Source organism: Salvia hispanica, chromosome 1 (assembly GCF_029641045.1).
Source record: "Salvia hispanica isolate PSC_SH4W2 chromosome 1, Shi_PSC_v1, whole genome shotgun sequence".
NCBI lineage: Eukaryota > Viridiplantae > Streptophyta > Magnoliopsida > Lamiales > Lamiaceae > Salvia > Salvia hispanica.
In genome coordinates, this window is record NC_142692.1 from 67,292,591 (window position 1) to 67,314,920 (window position 22,330).

The following is a 22,330-nucleotide window of genomic DNA, read 5'->3' on the forward strand; positions in this document are numbered from 1 at the left end:
AGTTTAGAACGTGAAATGTTTAGGACTTGAATTGAAATCGACTAGTTAGAATTTATAAAGTTTGTATGGAGTAGTACATTACTACATGTGAACTTAACTTATTGCACGTACTCCCTTCGTCCTAAGTTACTTACAACATTTCCCTTTTATCTTCAAATTGTCTGAGAGGGCCTTCTTTTCTCATATGGTTGACTGAACATCATTTTCCTGATATGCAGACAGGAGCGGAGCTAGGAATTTGAAGGAAAGGGAGCAAATTTATATACAAAGGAATTTTAAAATTTTGAGGAGGGGCACTTAGTAGAAAATTAAAAGAATTAAATTTAAAATATGCATATAGATACATGGGATGAAATATAAGAGGTGGGACAATTGCCCCACTTTGTTAACATGTACATTCGCCCTTGTATGTAGAAGAAGATGATTTTAAATGTAGTCGTTTTTGAGAAACTTATAGACCAAATAGGAGAACTAATCCAACACCAGTTGCTCTCATAACCGATATGAACATTGAGACCGTAACAATTTTTTTTAAAAAATTGTGCTTGTAAGAAATGGTTATATTTTTCCTATTGGTTTACTTCAGGGTGCAAATCATTTCTCATCAATAGATACTCTAAATTATGTTTTAAATCCGCTACATATACATAGTTTCGAGTATATATATTTTCATTCAATAGATTCGGCTCTCGATTACTCTGTCTCTCTTGAAATGAATGAATTAGTATATATGTGCATGGAGTGGTGGCTATGGATTTGTCGAACTTTTAATGTACATACATAATTCTTTGATGCCTCAGTCAAACACAGGATCCCAAATTCCCAATTCATATCGCACATTTTCTTTTTCTTTTTTTAATTATTTTTTTGTTCTTTTTATATATATGTCCCCCTATTTGTAGGAGATTAAAACAATATGCCTCAAAAATATTGCAGGACAAATACCTAATCGTGGTCCTTGCATATATGCTTAATGATTAACAATTTAGCTCCACGTCAATGTAACATGCCATGTTTGTTTATGCAAATCCAAAATATTATCCCACAGAGAATAATTTTATAGGTATTTCTTGAGTAAATTGAAATAAATTGATGATATGATAGGATACGAGTATCTTGTTGTCCTTGGATTTGATGCACCTTTGATTGGATTCAATATTCTATTGATTAGACAACTACCATAAACTTAATGAATTCAATTTGTTTGCTACGAGGACATTATAATAATTTTTAGGTAACTATTTTTATTTTTTTGCTAAAACAATGTCGTTTCATGTATTGAAGTGGGAAAATGTTACACCCTTAGACTCTACAAGATTAATAACTTTATGTCGCCTAATTTTACATAGTTGGATATTTGATTAAAAACGCTTAAAATTTAGAATAGTTGATGGAGAAAAGGTGGTGATATTTCATGCAATACGTCCAAAATCGAACACATAAAATATTACTACTAACCCCTAAATAAATAACAAACCTTATTCTAAAAGGTCATAAATTAAGTGAGCCGGTTTATGCAACTTTAATTAATTCAAAAGAGAAGCGGATAAGAATAAACAAAAGAAATCAAATCAGCTTTGCAGTTTTTGCAGCCCACATGAAGCCTCTTGGGCATCTTAACTTTTTAGTAGAAAGCCATTTTCCTTTATTTTTATTATTATTGTTATTATTATTACTTATGTTCAGCTATTTTCCTTTATTATGATAAGTATTACTCCCTCCGTCCCAGAAAGATTGTCCCATTTCTGTTTTTACACCAGTTTTGCAAAAATAATAATAAATAGTTAAAGTAGAGAGAGAGTAAAGTAAAAAAGAGAATAATGTAGAGAATAATCTTATCTATATTATTCTTTCTCTTATTTTACTCTCTTTCAATTTTACCTATTTATTATTATTTTTGCAAAACGAGTGCAAAAAATGAACTGGGACAATCTTTCTGGGACGGAGGGAATATTAGGGTAAAAAAGTTGTATTGGATTATGGTTATTACTGTTTTATTTACATATACTCTTACGGGGACGTGATCAAATTAATAAGTAAAATTCTGTCAAAAATAAAAGTAAATCTCAGTCATTAGATCTTGTAATGTAACCGTTAGATTAATACCACGTGTCATCTAGTAATGGAGATTATTAGTCAAATAATGTAACTTAGCTAATAATGTACTACTACTATTTTAGTACAATAATGCAATATTTTAGTCTAATAATATAGCTCGGCTAATAATGTAACATCTTGGGCTAATAATGTAGCTTATCACGACCATCCAATCTTAGGATCCAATGACTGAGATTTGTTTTGATTTTTAACAAAATTTTGACCATAATGCACCCCTGTATTATGTTTATATACATTTGCAAAAGTTGAAAACATGAAAAGATGTTGGAGATAAATCAATGGTGAGGGGTGGTTTATAGTTCAAACTTGCATTTCCTAACATGGAGATATGCTACTTGCTGCCTTGTCTCTTCTTTTATGCTCATAAATAATTGAGTCTTCCTATTTAAACCACCAACTTGATACTATGTCTGCACGATTAAGATTCATGGTAAAATTGAAAATAGATTCCAAACAAAATAATCTAAATACATACATATTACCTGCGATTAATTTTTCTTAATCTCACTAGATAAAACAAATTTATGATATATGAACTTTAAATATATATATTGATGTATACTAATGAGATTTAATTATGATATACATCCACAACTTATTGCCCAAAATTCAGCCAAACAGAGACAAAGATGAATCAATTTCCAATCGGAGCATTATGCATGTTTTATTCTTCAATAGAACGAAAAATGTCATTAAATAGCAGCACACAACAAAAATGCCATTATTTACAACTACCATGTGTCCTTGCACAAAATAGAAGAAACAAGGTTTGTTTAATCTGGATCAGCAGTACCTGTCAAAATCGGACGACACATCCTCCACGAGGAAATGGAAAACAATTCGAGCATGAACCAACGAGCACACTGCGCCTTTCTAGTGCAGGTTGCGGTTTAGCAACCCCTGAAATGAGAGATACAGATCCTTATTGTCTGTCCCGAATATCTCTTCTGCTTTTCTCAGCGCCTCCTCCCGCGACTGCCTTTGTGCGTTTAATTCCTTTATATTTGCCAGAAACGCGCTGAATTGCTCAAGTGATAACCGACTCCTGCACATTGCAATATAAACACCCCATGACACAATGCAACGATTTTCAGTCTAAACATCATCAGTATGATAGCAATCCTCAAACTCACCTTGCTTGACGGAAGAACTCTTTACCATCAATTCGAGGAGTACGGCCTACTCAAATGAAATAAAATTTAAGAGTTTAGGACCGGATGGAAGAAATTTAATCACTTCAATCCGATATAAAATCTTTCAAGCATTTACAGACCTGGCAGTGGACGTCCTCGAGGAGGAGAGTTGGCGGCTGACGACTGCTGGCTGGAAGGGTACCAAGACGAATAGGATCCTCTTCCATCGTAGTTTGCAGAAGGAGAAGTAGCACCAGAGGTTCTCTGAGGAGTAGTAGCTGCTGAGTACCTTCTCGGGGATACACTAGTGGAAATCACGTTTGGAGTACCACTAGGAGTGAGACGGGGAGTTATATAGGGTGCGACGGACAACTTTTTCCCAGCTTGCGTAGAAACTGCAACAGAAGCAAACCATGAAATCAGTACTTAAATCATATGTATGGATTATCAATCCGAATTCAATAACCAACTTCAAAGCACCTTCATCATTTGTGCTTGTGTTGTCAGTAGCACCACCATAAGAATGATGATTCTCATAGCCATTTGAATCATCTGTACCGAGCAATAGTTATCAAAATCAACAATAGCATTTTACAACAGAAAAAACAAAAACATATGAGTATTCTATACTGTAACACAATTGCAACATTCGAAGAATATTCCAAGGCTAGTGATTTATAAGAAATTTCACAGAAATGAAACATTACCATTTGTTATGTAAGCCTTGGGGGCTGATTGGTCATAAGTTCCAATGTCAACAGTTTCTGACTGATGTAAGAAAAGTAGAAATTTAATCTTTAGATCGGAGTAAATAACATTAGCTATTAAACTTGAGATCAGATACTAGAGTATTAAGTAGGAAAGCATCAAACTTGATAACGATACACAAAAGAGTGTTAGTTAACATACTGGTGCATTTTCTTCATTCAATGACTGCAGGAGTTGCCTCTTAAATGTCTCTAGCTGTCAAAAGATCAAAAATGTCAGGAGTAAATGAAAACCAAGCAACTAAACTCATCGGGAAAAAAGAAGACACGATCTTTAACACAAGTCACAAAGAAGACTGAACCAGCAACCTAGCTTACATCAGGTATCAAACAATTTGGAATTGGACAAGTGTCATAATCAATTTCAGAAATAACTACTTATAGTTCTAATTATCTTTTCACCAACACAAGCTCCAATTATCATTTCACAAAACACAATAACTCAAATGAATACCAAAGTGTGCATTAGTCTCATAACTCGTAATGTGTTTTTTTTACTAAAATGGGAGTAATGAAGACAACATAATAATTTGCAAAAATCAACATACAAAAAAGTCAATTTTGATCAGCATATGCATTATGCAGACATCAAATCCAGCCAAAGAAAATCAATACTTCCTTATAATCAACTCAGTGAATCGTATAGGAGTTACGAAAGGCATTTTAGTCTTCTAGCATAATTCACAGGCTGAATGACATAATTTACACGCTGGTAAAGAGTTTTCCCCTAACATTTAGGGATAAACGAATAGTAACTGTGGACCAATAACAACTACAACTCGTGTTCTAACCCAAATGACAATGAACAGAGAGAAAGATTATCAAAATTTATGTTAATCCTATTCCAAAAGAGAAATGTTATCACCTTCGCCACATCACGACTGAGCTTCTTTGCTGTCAAAACCAACGAATCTCTCTCCTGCACCAGCTTCATCTGCAACACATACAAACCGTAAGAAAAGCCCTAAATCCCCAATTCAAATAAAGAAAACAAAAAAACAAAAATTCCTTTTCAATTATTTTATTCTGAAACAATGCGGAAAAGGAGCAGAATCAAAATCAAAAGCATACATTATCTTCGCGCGTAACCTTCAATCGGAACTCGGCGTCCTGATAGGCCCCGTCGAGTTGGGCGACCTTATCCTCCAGCTGCTGAATTACACGGTCCTTCTCGTGAAGCTTCCGGCGGAGACTCCCGGCCTCCGTCTCGAGCTTGGTGACGCGCGACGCGATCGCCATGGACGTGATCTTACGCGCCAGATCCAGCTGGTCGTAGGGGTCCGTTGGTATCACCGACAATATCTCGTCGGGAAGATCGAAATCCGGCCCCGCCGCCCTACCACCGGCACCGTCCTCTCCGCCGTTCGCCATATGCCGCCACCACCAAAAAACCCCCAAATTTCGATTTGAAAATTAGGGCAGAAGGGGAAAAACGGCGGAGCTGTTTGACGGCGTCGGAGATTTCGATGTTGGAAAATTAAATAGGAAATGTTCCAAATTTGGGAATTAATATTTTTGAATGAAATGCGTTTATTTGGTGAGAGAATACGTGGAATGCGGTGGGTTTGTCTGCGTTTCAAATTTTGAGTTTTCCCTCTATTTTATAATATATTCAATTATTTATTGTGTTTTCCAAAAAAAAATTATCTACAAAATATACATGGAAATAATTACTCCATCCGTCCCGGATAATTCGGGTCACTTTGACCGGACACGGGTTTTAAGAATTGTAATGACAAGTGGATTGAAAAAGTTAGTGGAATGTGTGTCCTACCTTTATATATTAGTTTTATACTCCCTCCGTCTCGGCTAAGATGACACATTGCTTAGCTGGCACGGGATTTTAGAAGTTATTGGTTAAAGTGTTTAATTGAAGAGAGAGAAGGTGGGTGTAAGTATTAAAATTGAGAGATAAAGAAAGATGAATATTTTAATATGAGTGAGAAAAAGTTGTTGAGTGTATTAATTGAAGAGAGAAAGTTACCAAAAAAAGAAATGTATCATCTTAGTTGGGACAAACTAAAAAGGAAAACGTGTTATCTTAAGCGGGACGGATGGAGTAATAAAATGTGAGTAGGAATGAGTTAGTGTTATATAGGGTCCACTACCAAAAATAGTAAAAGTGAAATGAGACAAATTATGTAGGACGGACCGAAATGAAAAACTGGGACAAATTATCCGGGGTCCCAATTATCCGGGACGGAGGGAGTATAAATTATCCCAGAAAAGTAGGAGTATCTGTGACTGCACAATCAATGCTTGTATCACCACAATTTTCCATTTCATATAGTAGTATTTCACATTTTCACTAGCAATCATGCTACAAGTACAATTCCTTCTTCACACAAGTATAATCATAAATAAAAATAAAAAGAAAAAGTATAGCACCAACTTTGTACAACAAGAAGGCTCCCCAAATCCTCTGAATATGTCCAGCATAGTCACGGGAGCACTCGCGAACTCACGGCTAAAGATGTGTACAAGGAGCAGGGACGCGTTGGATTAAAAATTTGAACTGCCCGTGTATTTGTGTAATATACAGTCTCTTCTTGACAGACAACAAGCATGTTCTGGCATGGTGAATGCTGCTCTCGGACCTTAGGAACCACGTGCTTTGTTCCACTGCCGAGCATACTAATTCAAACGTACTCAATCTCTAGAAACGAGTAACCACAGAGCTCCAAGTTGATGCACCTTAGAGCTATTTAACTGCCTTCACGCCAACTGTTTTAACACGAAATCGATACTGAGGTTGAGAATCATCATCGTCTTCGTCATCCTCATCATCATCGTCATCTTCTTCACTTGAGTCATCTTGTACCCTGTCCCACCTTGAGTAGTCTAGCTGTGAATGACCTTTTGGTTTTGGGATTGTCTGCCAACCCAATGAGGATTGATCAGATGGTGGTTGTCTGGTCAAATTCTGGCAGGGTAATATTTCCTCTGTTAGACTCACATCCTCAAAATCACTTCCGTTGCTTTCTTTCGCATCACGAGTCACGTCGTTTACACTGCTTCCAAGATCTTCAATCTTGTCATCGTCCATTTCTGCTTCATAAGGTTCATGTTTATCTTCATCCACATATTCATCATCATCTTCTTCTTCAAACTCTGCTTCATCTTCAGGTATTGGAGCAAGTGACTTCCTTAAACAAAAGACACCATCATTATTGACAAAGAACCAATATAGACAGAATGTTCCTCAAAAAAAGAAAAATGCACAATCAATATGATGAATGCAGTACAGAGCACAAAAGAACTATTCATATCTGATGTACAAAGATAACTAGTATATTATAGGTATATGTATTTTTCGTTTGATACAAAACAAGGGAGATGCATATGAATAATTCTGATGTCCGTACTAGAAATAACAAGAATGCACCAGGCTAAAGCAATCCATAAGAATTTAAAAGAGTGCCATCCCATAATGTTGGGCCAGACTTATAGTAGTACTAATTAAAATTTTACTATGTTTTAGAAGAAAAGACATTCTTATGAAAATTGAAATAATAACAGAACAGAGAAAGCTAAAAGGGGTATCAATATCAGAAACATCATCTAAAGCACAGCAAGGAAAACATAGTAAATACCAGTTGTGTCTTCAAACGGGTGTGAAGGTTTCTGTATACTTCTGATGACGGATTCAAATCAATCAGCCGGTTGACATCAAAAAGTGCCGAATGATACTCCTTTAAGGTGACCAGAGTTTGAGCACGCAACATCAGTGCTCCGGTGTGATTGTAATCGAGTTCCAGAACCGAGGTGCATTCTTCTGCAGCCTGTGATAATATGGTGTATCACCTTTAAGATTAGCATTTGTTCAAGGAAAAAACTCGACAAGTTATTTGAAAAATCCTTTAAGAGGGTGCTTGGCCAAGCTTATAAGCTCCTGAAAACAACTTATAAGTTGTTGAAAGTGTTATAAAGTACTACTTAGTATTTTACAAAATAAGCTCATCAACAACTTATAAGTTGTAAAATAAGCTTCACCAGCTTATAAATAAGCTCCCAAAAAAATAAGTTCTCCAATCCCAACTTATTTCATAATCTTACAAGTAACAATCTTTATACAAAAACAGCTCTACTATGGTTTATTATTTCCAATTCCAACATATATCCTTCTAATTTCATCAATCTTCCATTTCTATCTAACTATGATTTTCTTCCTGTAGCTCACAATTCTCTTTCTAGCATAGAAGCCTCAATCATCAGAACACTTGAACAACTTATAAACCTTCAACTTTGCATACTAGTATAAGCTCTTGAAACATCTTATAAACTCTCTAAAATAAGCTTAGCCCCTTTAGTTTCCTTGCTTACTCTGACAAATGTAAGTGATGCAGAAAAACTGAACTTATTTCCTAAATACAGTATCTAATAAGTACTCCATTTAACAATTAAATAGAAGGTCAAGTAAAATAACAGCCTTCTCATATAATACAGCATATGCAGTAAACTAACCACAAGCTGATCTCAACAATTACAAACAATTTACTTTACGTAATTTGCCTGTGCAGCAGTCATGAAAGTCCAGATACCATTATTTTTCAATAAACCACAATGGATTCAAATAAATTGCAACAAATGGAGAAAACGTCAATTATCAATGGAGAAATTGTATGAGTTCGTCAGAAGCAATCCAGAAATAACAAGGTTGAGCTGATAAGGCTAACGCGGATACCTTGTTGAAGTCGTGGAGCTTGAGATAACAAGCGGCGCGGTTGCTGTGAAGCGCAATCTTCTGCGGCGTGGTCTTGGCCATGGAAAGCGCGTCGGTGTAATACGCCAGTGCTTCGGCATACTTGCCCTCTCTGTACATCTGGTGCGCCCTCTCAATCTTATTAATCGCCGGCGATCCCGAAGCCATCGCCGACCACCGCGACTTACTGAATAACTCGCTCAATTCAAAAATCAATACGAAGAGTCTTCAATCGGAAACAGCACAGCAGCTGCAGTTTGTGAGGAAATCAAATTGTAATTGAACACCGACGGAGATATGAATTTGAGGAAGATGAAATGAATTTGTGAACAAATTGGGGAGAGAGAGATGGCGGAGGAATAGATGAGAAATAATGGAACTAATAATGGGGCCGACCCGACCCGACCCGCTGACCAGCCCAATTATTGCCTTTGGGAACTCGTTTATTTTCAGGGTCCGACCCGTTTCTAGCCCGATTAGTGTACTCCCTCTGTCCGCCATTAGGAGTCCCGATCACTTTTGCACACTTATTTTATAAAAATAATAATAAATAGTTAAAGTGGAAAAATTGCAAATTAAGAGAAAGAATAATGTTGATAAAACTCTTCTCAACATTATTCTCTCTTTTACTTTAACATTTCTCCATTTTAACTATTTATTACTCCCTCCGTTCTTTATAGTCGAGGCGGAACTTTTCGGCATGGAGTTTTAGAAATGAATTTTGGGTGTGTAAAATAAATAGATAAAAAAGTAAGAGAGAGGAAAATGTAGAGAGAATAAAGTATAAAGTGAATAAAATAGAGAGAATAAAATAAGAGAGAGTAAAGTAAGAAAGAGAAAAAAGTTACTCCCTCCGTTTTGCCATAGTTGAGCCATTTTACCATTTCGAAAAGTTTCTTCATAGTTGAGTCATTTCCATATTTGGTAACTTTTTTCTCTTTCTTACTTTATTCTCTCTTACTTTATCCTCTCCACTTTATTCACTTTATACTTTATTCTCTCTAACTTTTTTATCTATTTATTTAACACATTCAACATCATTTCTAAAACTTCCAAAAGTTCCGCCTCAACTATAGCGAAACGGAGGGAGTACTATATATGAAAATGACTCAACTATGAAGAAACTTTCCGAAATAGAAAAATGATTCAACTATGAAGAAACGAGAGAATATCATTTTTTCAAAATAAGTGTGCCAAAGTGACTGGAATTCCTAATAGTGGACGGAGGGAATAGGACTATTTGGGAACTGATTTGTTTAAAATATTCAAATTTATGCACATGATCCAGATTTCAGATTCACATAGTATATTAATTAAAATATTAATGGATTATATATCTGCAGCAAAAATCGTGTCTCCTGTTTATGAATTGAAAATTTGAAATTGATAAATTAATCAGGTAAACTTGATTAGATAGAGGTTATCTCAACAACTAGAGTTGACCACACAAATAATTAGAACACAAAATAATAATAAATTGAGCCTCGATCTCATCACATTGTTAGTAGTAAATTCTTTGTAGCGAAAATTATAAATAAGAAATGGGAAAATCATATGGGAAGTAAAAGAAAATTGGAATACTGTTTAAAATATATAAGAATATTAATTTTCTCATTATATCTTGTAATCAAAGTGAACGCACGCTAAATTTATGTGATATTTTGTCACTAACAAAAATAATTGTTCATTTATTTTTTTCTCAATAGTCCTGCTCTGTATAGCCCTAGCCCCTAGCTATATGGTTTTATTTAGTACTAGTACTATTGTTTGTGACAAAATCTAAAGCTTATTTATTTCTCTTATGCTGCTCTATATTGCTCTTGCCCTAGCTATATGATTTTATTGCCTTTATCAGTTTTGATGATATCTTCTACGCTACGATAAATTTGTTGTTGATTGAGCTAGATTTGTGGATTCGACTTTAGACAAATTTGTGGGCTTTGAATATATCACGGGTTTTAATAGGTACTCGGGTTTTAATAGGTACTCAGACTATCCCAATCCTTCTTCAGCTAGTTGCGAACCAAGTCCACCAGAATCCTCTCGGCGCAAATAATATCAATATTATCTTTATATATAAAAGTTACTTTAGATAGCAACACATCTCTGATTAGCTAGCCATATCTTTTAATATATAGTCTCTAATTTTTAGTTATCTTCTAGTGATTAAAGTTTCAATATTAATTAAAATTGTGTACTTTTTTTTATTGAGAAATAAACTAAACGTTTTTCTCATTCTTGTTTTAGGAAAAACCCGCCACCTCTAGAACTCTAACTAGGGTTTATCTTTTTTCTTTTCAAACTTTGAATGCGTGCTCATCGATCTTAGTTTGTAGGATAGTTCGAATCCTAATAAGCTTGGTTTAATAATAATGTGATGACGGGGAATGTTGGTTTCAAGGGTTTTGTATGATATTAAAAGACATGATTAAGTGTACAACTCATTATAGACATGAAATGTTATGACCCCATATACTGATAATCAACATTAGAAATAGGATCAAATACTAACCATCTTAATGCACTACTTGCTAACTATATCAACATATTATATTAAAAATGTTAGTACAATGACATGAATATGTCAATACAAGTTCTGTTGACATTTTGTAAATGTCAAGATAAATTTGCGTTGACATTTTTAATATAATGTGTTATTAGTGGACAAGTAGCACATTAAGTAAAATGTCAACATAAATTTGTGTTGACATACTCATTTTAGTGTGTTGACATTTTTATATAATGTGTTGATTAATTAGTTATAAGTAGCATATTAAGATAGTTAGCACACTAACACAATCCGTCAATATTATGCTATAATGGCCAAGGAAACATATTGTTTAGGTATTCAAAAGCTATTAATCGCGCGGGTAGGAAATGAGACAGATCACTACTCTTCTAATTTTTATTTCCATTCAAGGATAAGGTGTATTCTGAAATTATTAATCACTGAAAATTTAGGAAAGTCTAGACGAAAAGTTGGAGAAAAGAAGCAAAATTGTGCCCACCACTTCTCCTCATTTATTATTTCCAATGCCATGTCCCTCTTAAACTGAAATTGTCACTATCATATTCCTAACAATTGCGAATGATTAGTCCGAGCTTCTAACATGGGGCAGCAGTGGTTATACATTCAGCAGTAAATAAATAAAAACAATAAGTACTCCACAAGTTAATTTGTTTTTATTTAAAAAGAAATAGTAGGAGTACATTAATTTATGGAGTGGGTATTCGATCGGTTAACCGACCCCAAAATTCCATCATAAAACTAATCGGAACCGATCCGATCTTCGATTCGATTACTTAATTAATCGACTCGGTTAGTACCGGTCGGTTATCGGTTATAACCGAACTAACCGAATTGGTTTATACATATGCATGTGTATTGCCAAAAGGGCTACATTTAGGTACATTCGGTGCAACCTTCCCAATTAAATTATAATTATGAGTAATGTATATTTTAGTATGAACTAATAAAAAGATTAGTAAATCTTATTTAGAAGCTAATGAACTATAACCGACTTGAATTAGAATTAGATGAACATAAGAATTTGACAACATACTATCCAATAATAAGTCAAAAATATATAACCGGTACCGAACCAATAACCGGTCGATTATAACCGATAACCGACTTAGAGCAAAAATGTATAACCAGTACTGAACCGATAACCATAAATGTCGGTTATCGATTAACCGATAACCGACCGGTTCCGGTTCAGTTCTCGGTTTCCGATTAATCGAAAACCGTTTACCCACCCCTAATTTATAATATTTGGTTGACCATATTCACTTTCTTAAATACTCAACTAGATATCCCTGCAACGTGCAAAGTTTTCTCACAATAGATTAATTACTAAGTGACAGTAACTTGTATCTGTCAATCCATTTAATTCTAGCCCTCTATATAATTTATTATTTACCAACATTATAACTATTAGATTTAACCACCTTTTTACTCTACTGTGTCGTTCGTTTGTTAAAATTAATTCAGTTAAAATTATTATACAATGAGATTACTGCACTTGGTACATACTCCTACTTAGTTAATTTATTAAAACTTGTGACTATTGTAAATGGATCATTTTCATCAATGAAGTATTATACAAAGAATTACAACCAGAACAATATTATACTCCCTTCGTCCTAAAAAATTAAAGACATTTGAGACCGTACGTAAATAAATGCGTAATTGGTAAAGTAAGAGAGACCTGAAGAAGAGTAGTTAAAATAGTGCTAGTGAGACCCTTTATTTTTATAGGACGAAAGGAAGTATTGCTCAACCCCACACGACACGTGTCATCTACATTTATAGTACCCACGTATCATCTACGTTTATAGTACCGTACGCAAAAATAATTATTGGCAGGGTCCGCCAGTATAAACTACTACTCCAACAATCAATCCACAAACAGAACTTTCTCCCCAAATCCAATGGCCATCATCGAAATCACATTCCTCTCCCTCTCCATAATCCTCCTCCTTTTCCTCCGCTCAACCTATCGCCGCAGAGCCACGTCGCTCCCGACCAACTGGCCGGTGTTCGGGATGCTCCCGGGCCTTCTCCCCAACACCCACCGCATCCAAGACTACATAACCGAGCTCACGGCCGAATCCGGCGGCACCTTCCAATGGGAAGGCCCCATCTTCTCCAACATGGACATGCTCATGACCAGCGACCCCGCCAACATCCACCACGTCTTCAGCCGCAACTTCTCCAACTACCCCAAGGGCCCCGAGTTCAACAAGATCTTCCAAATCCTCGGTGATGGAATCTTCAACGCGGATTTCGACGCGTGGGAGCTCCACCGCCGCATCACTCACTCATTCTTCACCCACACAACCTTCTCCAGTAAATTGGAGAAAGCTGTGTGGGATAAGGTTGAGAACGGGCTTCTGCCTGTTCTCGACCATTCAGTAGATGTCGATTTGCAGGCAAGGGCGGACCTACATGGAAAAGAGAAGGGGCTTTAGCTCCTACTAAATTATTTTTTTTAAAAACTTATTAAAGTCCCTATTGATAATCTAAGTTGTCTGAAAATATATTTTTAAATAATATTATAAAAATATACTATCTCGTATTGATGTTCATTTTTGCATCCGCCCCTGTTTACAGGATATTTTCCAGAGATTATCCTTCGATACGATTTGCAAGCTAGTTTTGGAGTACGATTCTTGTAGTTTATCGGTTGAGATGCCGAACATCCCGTGCGAGAAGGCGTTTAACGACATGATTGACGCTCTTCTCTACCGGCACCTCCTCCCGGAGGTGGTGTGGCGGCTGCAGGAATGGATGGGCGTTGGTAGAGAAAAGAAGCTTCAGGAAGCTTCTAGAGCCTTCGATGAGTTCATCTACCCTTGTGTGGAAAGATCCATGGATGAATCATATGGTTTTAGCCTTTTATCATCTTTCAAAAAGGAGTTTCAAACGGATTCAAGCAAATTCTTGAGGGATACCGCCCTGAATCTGATGCTAGCCGGAAGAGACACCACCGGCGCCACTCTCACTTGGCTTTTCTGGCTAATCGCCTGCAATCCCTCGTCGGAGGAGAAGATCCGGCGGGAGATCAACGGCGAGGAATGGAGGAGGAGGTTTGGCGTTGAAGAGTCGCGGAGGTTGGTTTACCTCCACGGAGCTCTGTGCGAGACCATGAGGCTGTACCCACCGGTCGCGCTGGAGCACAAGGCTCCAGTGCGAGCGGATGATCTCCCGTGTGGGAAGCGGATCGAGAGGAATGCGAGAGTGGTCATATCTTTTTATTCGGTGGGGAGAATGGAGAGCGTGTGGGGGAAAGACTGCCTCGAATTCAAGCCGGAGAGATGGATCTCTCCGAGCGGGAAGATCAAACACGAGCCGTCGTATAAGTTTCCGGCGTTTAATGCTGGGCCGAGGACGTGCCTGGGGAAGGAGATGGCGTTCGCGCAGATGAAGATGGTGGCGGCGGCGATCTTGCATCGCTACCGGATTAAGGTTGTGGAGGGGCATGTGGTTTCCCCTCGTGATTCGATTATACTTCAAATGAAGAATGGTTTAAGGGTGAGGTTAACCAAGATTTCAAATTGATATTGGATTGTAATACTAATACTACTATATGTTAATTAATAAAATGTGTATGGAATAATGGAAGATAATGGATGTTCGGATTTTAAAATACGTTGTTACAAACTGAAAATTTGGTTATGATAATTTTTCATCAATGTAATGTTTATTTGGTGGTTCAAGCTTGTGGGATGCTAGTACGGTCGCACATTAATTTTATTTATTGATTTGTAAAGTTCTACTACTAATTTTAAGTACAATTATTTACTCCCTCCGTCCCCGAATAAGAGTTACTAATTTCTATTTTGGTCCGTCCCTAATTAAGAGTAGCACTTCACTTTTACCCTAAATGGTAAGTAGGTCCCACATTCCACTAACTCATTTCACTCACATTTTATTATAAAACCAATATAAAAAAATGGATCCCATATTCCACTAACTTTTTCAACCAACTTTTCTTTACATTTCTTAAAACCCGTGCCAAGTCAAAGTGCTACTCCTAATGGGGGACGGAGGGAGTATTAAATTAACGTACTCAAGTATAAAAATAATAATGCAAGGATTGTTGGAATCGTGGCAGGTCAACCCAGTTCGACATGATTGAACAAGTTCTTTGATATTTCTTTAAATAGCTAGTAATATTTTCATAATTAGTAGGTGAGATACATATTGGAAAAAGTAGAAAATAAGAAAATACATATAAAAAGAAGATTAATACAATCATTGATCCAATCAAGTTGATCTCTTATAAGTGTGATAGTACTACATATTATTGCACAAATAGAAAGAGAGATTATTGCAATCATCCAATCAATTTCTCTTACACAACAACACCTTCAAACCTTCCTTAGCATGTAAAAGGATAGAATCACGAGGTGAAACCTTGTGCCCCTCCACCAATCTGACCTTGTATCCGTACAGTATCGCCGCCGCCACCATCTTCATCTGTATGAACGCCATGTCCTTCCCCACGCACGTCCTCGGCCCCGCGTTGAACGCTGGAAACTTGTATGATGGCTCGTGCTTGATCTTCCCGCTCGGACAGATCCATCTCTCCGGCTTGAATTGGAGGCAGTCTTTCCCCCACACGCTCTCCATTCTCCCCACCGAGTAGAATGACATGATGAGCTTCCCGTTGCGTGCCAGGCGATGCCCGCTCGGGAGAATATCCGGTTGTACTGAAGCTTTATGCTGCAGCGGCAACGGTGGGTACAACCTCAGCGACTCGCATAGAGCCCCGTGCAGGTATACTAGCTTGTGCGACTCCTCCGCAGTGAAAGGCCTTTGTACATATGAAAATAAAGATAAGACTAAACAATATCAATCGTAAAGTGAAATGAAATACTTGAATCACAAAGAAAAGGAAATGTCTCTATCATAGGGCATCTCAAAAGGAAATATAAATCACTTAGCAAGTGACAAAAAGAATACATATATCGATGGAAATCTCTATATATCTTAGATTGAAATCCATATTTTCAATGTACATGAAACACATTATCTATACAAGTCTAATGTGTTATTTCTTCTGTTGCCAACTAATACCCCTATCAGAATGAAATTCTATAAATTTCTATCACTTAATGATGCATAAAATTATGACCAAACAATAATTCTTATGTGGACCACCAATAATATTATTTTTCTATTATTTTCCATCTACACAAAATGCAATTCCATCATTTTAAGATGACCCACACCTTATTAAATTCTGTATCGTATGCTATTAAAACTGGTCGGAGTATCAAAATTCTCAGCTTAGTTCATGCATGTAGAGTAATACTAGTACTCTGTCCCACTAAAAATGAAATGTTTTCTTTTTTGGGCTGTCCCATTAAAAATGAAACGTTTCTTAAAATAGAAATAACTTCATCTCTAATTTTCTCTCTCTTACTTTACTCTCTCTTCTTTAACTCACAAAATAACATTACATAAAATCCTGTGCCGAAAAGCAAACGTTTCATATTTATTGGGACAGAGAGAGTATAAAATATCAAACCTCCATTTTTTATTGAGACCGAGCTCCGCTTCCAGTTCTTCTAGAATCTTCCTCTCCGACAAAGGGTCTTGCGCGACGAGCCAGAAGAGCCACGTGAGGCACGCGCTCGTCGTGTCCCTCCCCGCAAACATCAAACTCAGAGAAGAATCCTTGAGAAACCCTCCAAGACTAGCACTACCCGCAACCGATTTCCTCTCATTATACATCTTCTCAAACGCTCTCAACACATTCGCATCATCCCCACCGCCAACAACACGCGGGTAGATGAAATCATCGAACGCCGCCGCAGCCTCCGCAATGATCCTCTCGTCGCCCACGTTGAGCCACCTCTGCACCTTCCACACCCACTCCGGCAACAGGTGCCGCCGCAGCAGCGGCTCCGCCACCGCATGAAACGCCTTCTCGCAAGGAAAAAACGGCAACTCCACCCGCAAAGAGCAAGGGTCGCTCCCAAGCACGAGCTTGCATATGTTGTCAAAAGCCAACCGCTGGAAAACATCCTGCAAATCCAAACCCTCCTTTTCCCCGCAGAAATGGTCGAGGACGGGGAATAGCCCGTCCTCGACCTTCTGCCAGACGGCCCGCTCGAGAAACTCGTTGAAATCGGCGTGCTTGAGCTGGGCTATGGTGGTCCTCCGGTGAATCTCCCATAGCTCGAAGTCGGCGCTGAAGATTCCATCGCCGAGGATGTCGAAGATCTTTCGAAACTCGGGGCCTTTCGGGTAATTGGCGAAGTTGCGGCTGAGGACGTGGTGGATGTTGGCGGGGTCGGAGGTGAAGAGCATGTCGAGGTTGAAGAGGCGCGACCCCACGATTCGGTAGGTGCAGCCGCAGGCGGCGAGGACCTCCGTCACGTAGTCGTGCAAGCGGTGGAGGTTGAGGAGGATCGCCGGGAGCATGCCGAGCACCGGCCACAGCGTCGGCTCCGGTGGTTTCTTGCCTCTTCTATGAGCCAAGTACCATGCAAGGATGAGAGGAGGTATCATTAAGAGTAATATAGACATTTTGGGAGAGAGTTGTGTTTATGTGATTTTTGGTTTTTAGCTTGCTTCTATATATAATGGTTTTTGGTTTGGGGTAATCGTATAATATGTATAGATAGGGAAGATCACAAGAATTAATTGCCTGTGCCGATGTTTATCACTAGAATTAATTAGTTATGGGCTTATGGCAGAGTTTAGGTACAATTAATGACATGTGCCATCAACGATACTCGGTAGTAATGATTTTAGGGTAAATATAATGGCATTTTTATAAAATTAAATGATTCGGCAGTAGTGAATAGATTACTATTCAAATGACCTAAACCGAATAGACTGTAATTTAAAATGTTGTCTCGAAGTTAACCCAACCTCTTAGAGTAGACTAGAAATGAGTTAGCCTGTATAATTCTCATCAAAATTTTCTAACTTATAAAGGTGAGTAGAATATTTTTAAAGTCGAATTGTCTTAATGGATTAGCCCCAAATCTGAAAATTATGAGTTATAGTTGATAATTTAAATCATAAAAATTATATCTCGAATGGCCCGCAAGTAAATAGTCCAACAATTTGAGTGGATTGATCCAAACTCGAGCTAGCGAGTTTGTCCAAACTAAATTCCCGATGGTAAGTGAAAATGGTTTAAGAAAAGGAACATGAAACTACAACTAATTTAAGACCATAAAAATTAAGAGATCTAATGGCTTATAATTTGCTATATGTTTTCGTTTTTTATATTTTAATATTAAAAATATAAGATTAACAGCACATTTAAGGTTTTGAATCACAATGTCAATATAGTGTATTAAAGATATCAACACAATGCATTGATCAACGCAATTTAATATTGACATTGTACACATTATGTTGACATTAAGCTATATGTCGAAATTTTATGAAAATTTATAATTTTTTTAAAAATTTTGACATCGAAACATATGCATGTAAGATCTTGTTGAAATTTTTATAAAATTATCTTTAATTTGATATATGTTGTGTGGAAAAATAGTTTAAATTGAAATAGTTATAATCATTTAAAGTTTTGAGATATTTTTTGAAAGTTAGTTATAAACTATTTTTTGTCATTTAACATTAATATCTCTAATTGACATTGTATTGATATTTGTGATTGTATGATCACCTGTAGTTAGTAATTTTAGAGTAAGTTAGCGATATAATACACTCCAATTAATTATATTCTTACAAATAATTGAAATAACTTAGTTCTCCATACATCATTAGAAATCTTCCTTTTTTGGGAACATGTTTAACTCCCTTCGTCCCTTCGTAGTAGAAGCCTTTGTAGTAGATGCGTTTCTTTTCATAGAGACGAGGGAGTAATATATACTATGCCACACTGCCACACCGAATAGCACAACAATTGGAGTGGGTGATCCAAAAATTAATGCCACGTCAAGCTTCAAGATCAACAAAATAAAAATCTCTAACACCCCTAATAATTACTAGCTACTATTACTAATTAAATAAAATTTATATACATCTGCGACACAGTAACGAGTTACGTGAATGCATTCAACGTATGACAGTTGGGTTTATTGTCGACCCAATTTGGGCTTTTATTAAGGGAATGCTAGTTTCCGCCTATTTTAGTGTAATTATCGATTACTCATTCAATGTTGTAATAGCTCTTTTTGTTGCCTCATCATAATATGTGACAGACACACTCTCTTCGACAACTCTAACGAACGTATAAAGTATGATTGAACTAGTAGATAAAGAATTGTCTTTTAAGTTTAATGAGGTCTTTATATAGGCCAATGGAAATCTTAAAACTTATGCAAAATAAAACTTAAAGGAAAAAAAAGCAAAAAATGAAAACCTAATTTGGTACATGGAAAAACAATTACTCCTAATATTTTTCCATCAACTAATTCTAATAACTAGAAAATAAATAAAACCTAAAATATATAGTAATTTACTTAGCCTCCAAGTCTCGTATTCTATAACCGTATCACCCACGCATATATAGACAAGACAATTAAAGACTAGACGAAATGTTAGTGACAAGAAGTTAATTATGCCCACCACTTTGCCTCATTTCTTATCACTTACTAATATTTTTTTTCCAATGACATGTCCTTTTGGAACCTCACTATCATCCATCCTAACAAGATTGCGACTAATCACCCTGAGCTTATATATTTAAATTTATATTTGTTTGACAATTTACTTTCTTAAAAATATCCAACTATATATCTCTGCAAAGTATGCTTCCCAACAGATTCATTACTAGTAATTAGCTATCTGTACTTGACATTAACTATATATACTTAAAATGACAGTAACTGAGTAGCTCTTATTTCAATTAGATTAACCTGGTCATAACCCGTGCCTCGGAGAGTCGACTTGCAATGTGGTTTGGACCGTTCAATTTCACACTTGTCCAGATAGTTCATGATCTAATACTCCATCCGTCCCAAGAAAGACGACTCATTCGTTGGACGACATGAGATTTTAGGCTGTGTTCTTTTATTTATTAAGTGGATTGAGAATAAATTAAACGAGATAATCAAATAGCCATAATATATTTTTAGTTTTAGGAATGAGTTGAGGCAAAAAAAAAAAAAAAATAGATAATATTCGTTGGGACATAGGGAGTACTAATCTAAGACTCTAAGTCACTCCCTACTCTCCACTCACATACATCGAAAACACACCATTCACAAGTCAATTACATAAAAAAACAAAATACAAACGCGCATGAAACAATCCTTACAAGTAAGATGCACAAAATATGGTAAATTACCCCAAGAACCAAGCTCAAATCAGATTTTCAAAACATAATTTTAATCACTTGAAAATGTGGCTCAAATGCCAATTTTTTCAAGAAGATCACCCAATTGCCAATTTTCCCACTCAAAATTGAAGGACATTTCCATCGATAATAATCGAAAATGCCTCGATTAAAATACAATTAAGAAGATATCACTCAATCAATAACTTAAAAGGTCTTTGCCTTGGATGTAATGTGGTTTGGACCATTTGGTGAGATCCGGGCTCCTAAGCTCGTCAAGGTCACTCCAATTGTGTTTATTACAAAAGGGCGTGCAACTTAGAAGCTCCAAACAACAAAGCTAGCCAATCAACCTAAATCTGAGAACATAAAACATCTTTTTATGCAAATTTATCGGCTAACGAAACAAACAGTGACCTTAATTGGATGTGTATAGGACGAAGTCGTTTCATCTTTGAAGACAAAATGCCTGATCTGAAAGCAGAGGCGGGTCTAGTAGGGGAAGACAAGGGGCAATTTTTGTCCCTCCCAAATATATTTCATGTGGTATTTTGTTATACAATAATTTTTAAAAAATTTTGAATTCCTTTTTAAATGCCCCCATCTCAAATTTTTAAAATTTCTTCTTACATACTCCATTGAATTGAAATCCTTGCTCCGTCCCTGTCCGAAAGCATTGTTTTTACTATGATTTTCTAGTTATGATTAGTTGTAATTACTTATAATTTTTCTCAGTTCATTTTTGCATACTTCTTATCTTTCTATTTTCATTTGTGTTGTATTTTTTTTGAAAAAAATTAATTTCTATAACCATTACCTACAATTTAATACTCTTTCTGCCTAGACCTAAGTGAGAAGTTTTCATTTTTGCATACGATTTTAGGTAGTACTTTATCTGTCTCATCATAAGCGAGTTACTTTCCTTTTTAGGATGTCCCACCATAAGTAAGTCATTCCCTTTTCGCAAAAATTAATACACTTCCTTTCTCTTAGAGTGTCCTCAATATATAGGTGGCATAGCCACACAACAGCAAAAAAAAAACTTGTCCGCATAGTCATCACAGTCATGGCTCAGCCACAAAAACTTGTCCAGCCACGCCATAGCAACAAATCGCATTATTTTATCAATTGTTGGTATTTCATTTGGACTAGAACAAAATTAATTGGATAAAAATAAATAGAGTGGAATGGAATGAAAAAAATTATTTGGGAATAAATACTTTATAGATAAAAATTTCAAAAATACCGCCGCGGCGGTTGCGCGGCTCGCAGTAGACCGCCGCGACACCGACAGCCCGCCACTCGACTATTCCACCTCCACCGTGGCTCCTCTCCGACTTACAATAGGGCGCCGCGGCGCACCTATTGTGGTTACTTTTATTTTATTCTTTCACCTACTTTATTCCCTTTTCAGTTCTCTACTTTTTTTCACTCTCATATTTTACCTTCTCTTCACTTAATTCTTTAGAACTCATTCCGTCCCTAAAAAGTATTAACATTTGGTTTGCCATGAGTTTGAATGTATAATTGGTAAAGTAAATGAGAGATAGAAAGAACAAAGTTTTTAAAGTATTGTCACGTGGAGACAAGTTTTGGATTCAAACGTACACCAAAAAAAGAAAAGAAAAGGTCTGTGAGACAAGGGTTGGATTCGAAAACTTGCTCATATAAATCATCCAATAATTAATTGATTAAATGCTCAAATATATGTAGCATAATCTGCCCACTCATGGTTACCGTGACCACTTTTAGGATCTAAATAAAGTAATTCTACTCTGTCACGAATCATGTGAACTTAATAAAACTAATTTAATTGAATTTAATCACTAATCAGGC

General features: G+C 36.4%; 4 protein-coding genes across 4 annotated transcripts; 1 reads left to right on the forward strand and 3 right to left on the reverse strand.

The window, feature by feature from the left end:
• Nucleotides 1-2,748: 2,748 nt before the first annotated feature.
• On the reverse strand, nt 2,749-5,566 carry LOC125217568 (interactor of constitutive active ROPs protein). Its single transcript, XM_048119086.2, has 8 exons — nt 5,090-5,566; nt 4,884-4,952; nt 4,161-4,214; nt 3,959-4,019; nt 3,732-3,803; nt 3,392-3,646; nt 3,252-3,297; nt 2,749-3,163 (listed from the first exon to the last, which is right to left on the reverse strand). Exons 1-8 carry the CDS (start codon nt 5,387-5,389, stop codon nt 2,992-2,994), a joined length of 1,029 nt encoding a protein of 342 aa, XP_047975043.2. The 5' UTR covers nt 5,390-5,566; the 3' UTR covers nt 2,749-2,991.
• Nucleotides 5,567-6,274: 708 nt separating this feature from the next.
• LOC125223398 (Tetratricopeptide repeat (TPR)-like superfamily protein) lies at nt 6,275-9,054 on the reverse strand. Its single transcript, XM_048126529.2, has 3 exons — nt 8,703-9,054; nt 7,612-7,800; nt 6,275-7,160 (listed from the first exon to the last, which is right to left on the reverse strand). Exons 1-3 carry the CDS (start codon nt 8,886-8,888, stop codon nt 6,720-6,722), a joined length of 816 nt encoding a protein of 271 aa, XP_047982486.1. The 5' UTR covers nt 8,889-9,054; the 3' UTR covers nt 6,275-6,719.
• A 4,042-nt stretch (nt 9,055-13,096) lies between these two features.
• On the forward strand, nt 13,097-14,872 carry LOC125223397 (alkane hydroxylase MAH1-like). The gene is made up of 2 exons (XM_048126528.2): nt 13,097-13,655; nt 13,837-14,872. Exons 1-2 carry the CDS (start codon nt 13,155-13,157, stop codon nt 14,782-14,784), a joined length of 1,449 nt encoding a protein of 482 aa, XP_047982485.1. The 5' UTR covers nt 13,097-13,154; the 3' UTR covers nt 14,785-14,872.
• Nucleotides 14,873-15,429: 557 nt separating this feature from the next.
• LOC125223396 (alkane hydroxylase MAH1-like) lies at nt 15,430-17,825 on the reverse strand. The gene is made up of 2 exons (XM_048126527.2): nt 16,760-17,825; nt 15,430-16,042 (listed from the first exon to the last, which is right to left on the reverse strand). Exons 1-2 carry the CDS (start codon nt 17,761-17,763, stop codon nt 15,571-15,573), a joined length of 1,476 nt encoding a protein of 491 aa, XP_047982484.1. The 5' UTR covers nt 17,764-17,825; the 3' UTR covers nt 15,430-15,570.
• Between the last annotated feature and the right edge of the window lie 4,505 nt (nt 17,826-22,330).

Coding starts and splice junctions, on each gene's coding strand:
- LOC125217568 (XM_048119086.2), bottom strand. CDS start 5,389: ATGGCGAACGGCGGAGAGGACGGTGCCGGTGGTAGGGCGGCGGGGCCG. Junction 4,215..4,883: donor TCAGTCGTGATGTGGCGAAG/GTGATAACATTT, acceptor ATCTTTTGACAG/CTAGAGACATTTAAGAGGCA. Junction 3,804..3,958: donor CAAGGCTTACATAACAAATG/GTAATGTTTCAT, acceptor TGCTCGGTACAG/ATGATTCAAATGGCTATGAG.
- LOC125223397 (XM_048126528.2), top strand. CDS start 13,155: ATGGCCATCATCGAAATCACATTCCTCTCCCTCTCCATAATCCTCCTC. Junction 13,656..13,836: donor CAGTAGATGTCGATTTGCAG/GCAAGGGCGGAC, acceptor CCCTGTTTACAG/GATATTTTCCAGAGATTATC.
- LOC125223396 (XM_048126527.2), bottom strand. CDS start 17,763: ATGTCTATATTACTCTTAATGATACCTCCTCTCATCCTTGCATGGTAC. Junction 16,043..16,759: donor GGTCTCAATAAAAAATGGAG/GTTTGATATTTT, acceptor ATATGTACAAAG/GCCTTTCACTGCGGAGGAGT.
- LOC125223398 (XM_048126529.2), bottom strand. CDS start 8,888: ATGGCTTCGGGATCGCCGGCGATTAATAAGATTGAGAGGGCGCACCAG. Junction 7,801..8,702: donor AGCTCCACGACTTCAACAAG/GTATCCGCGTTA, acceptor ATATTATCACAG/GCTGCAGAAGAATGCACCTC. Junction 7,161..7,611: donor CCCGTTTGAAGACACAACTG/GTATTTACTATG, acceptor TGTTTAAGGAAG/TCACTTGCTCCAATACCTGA.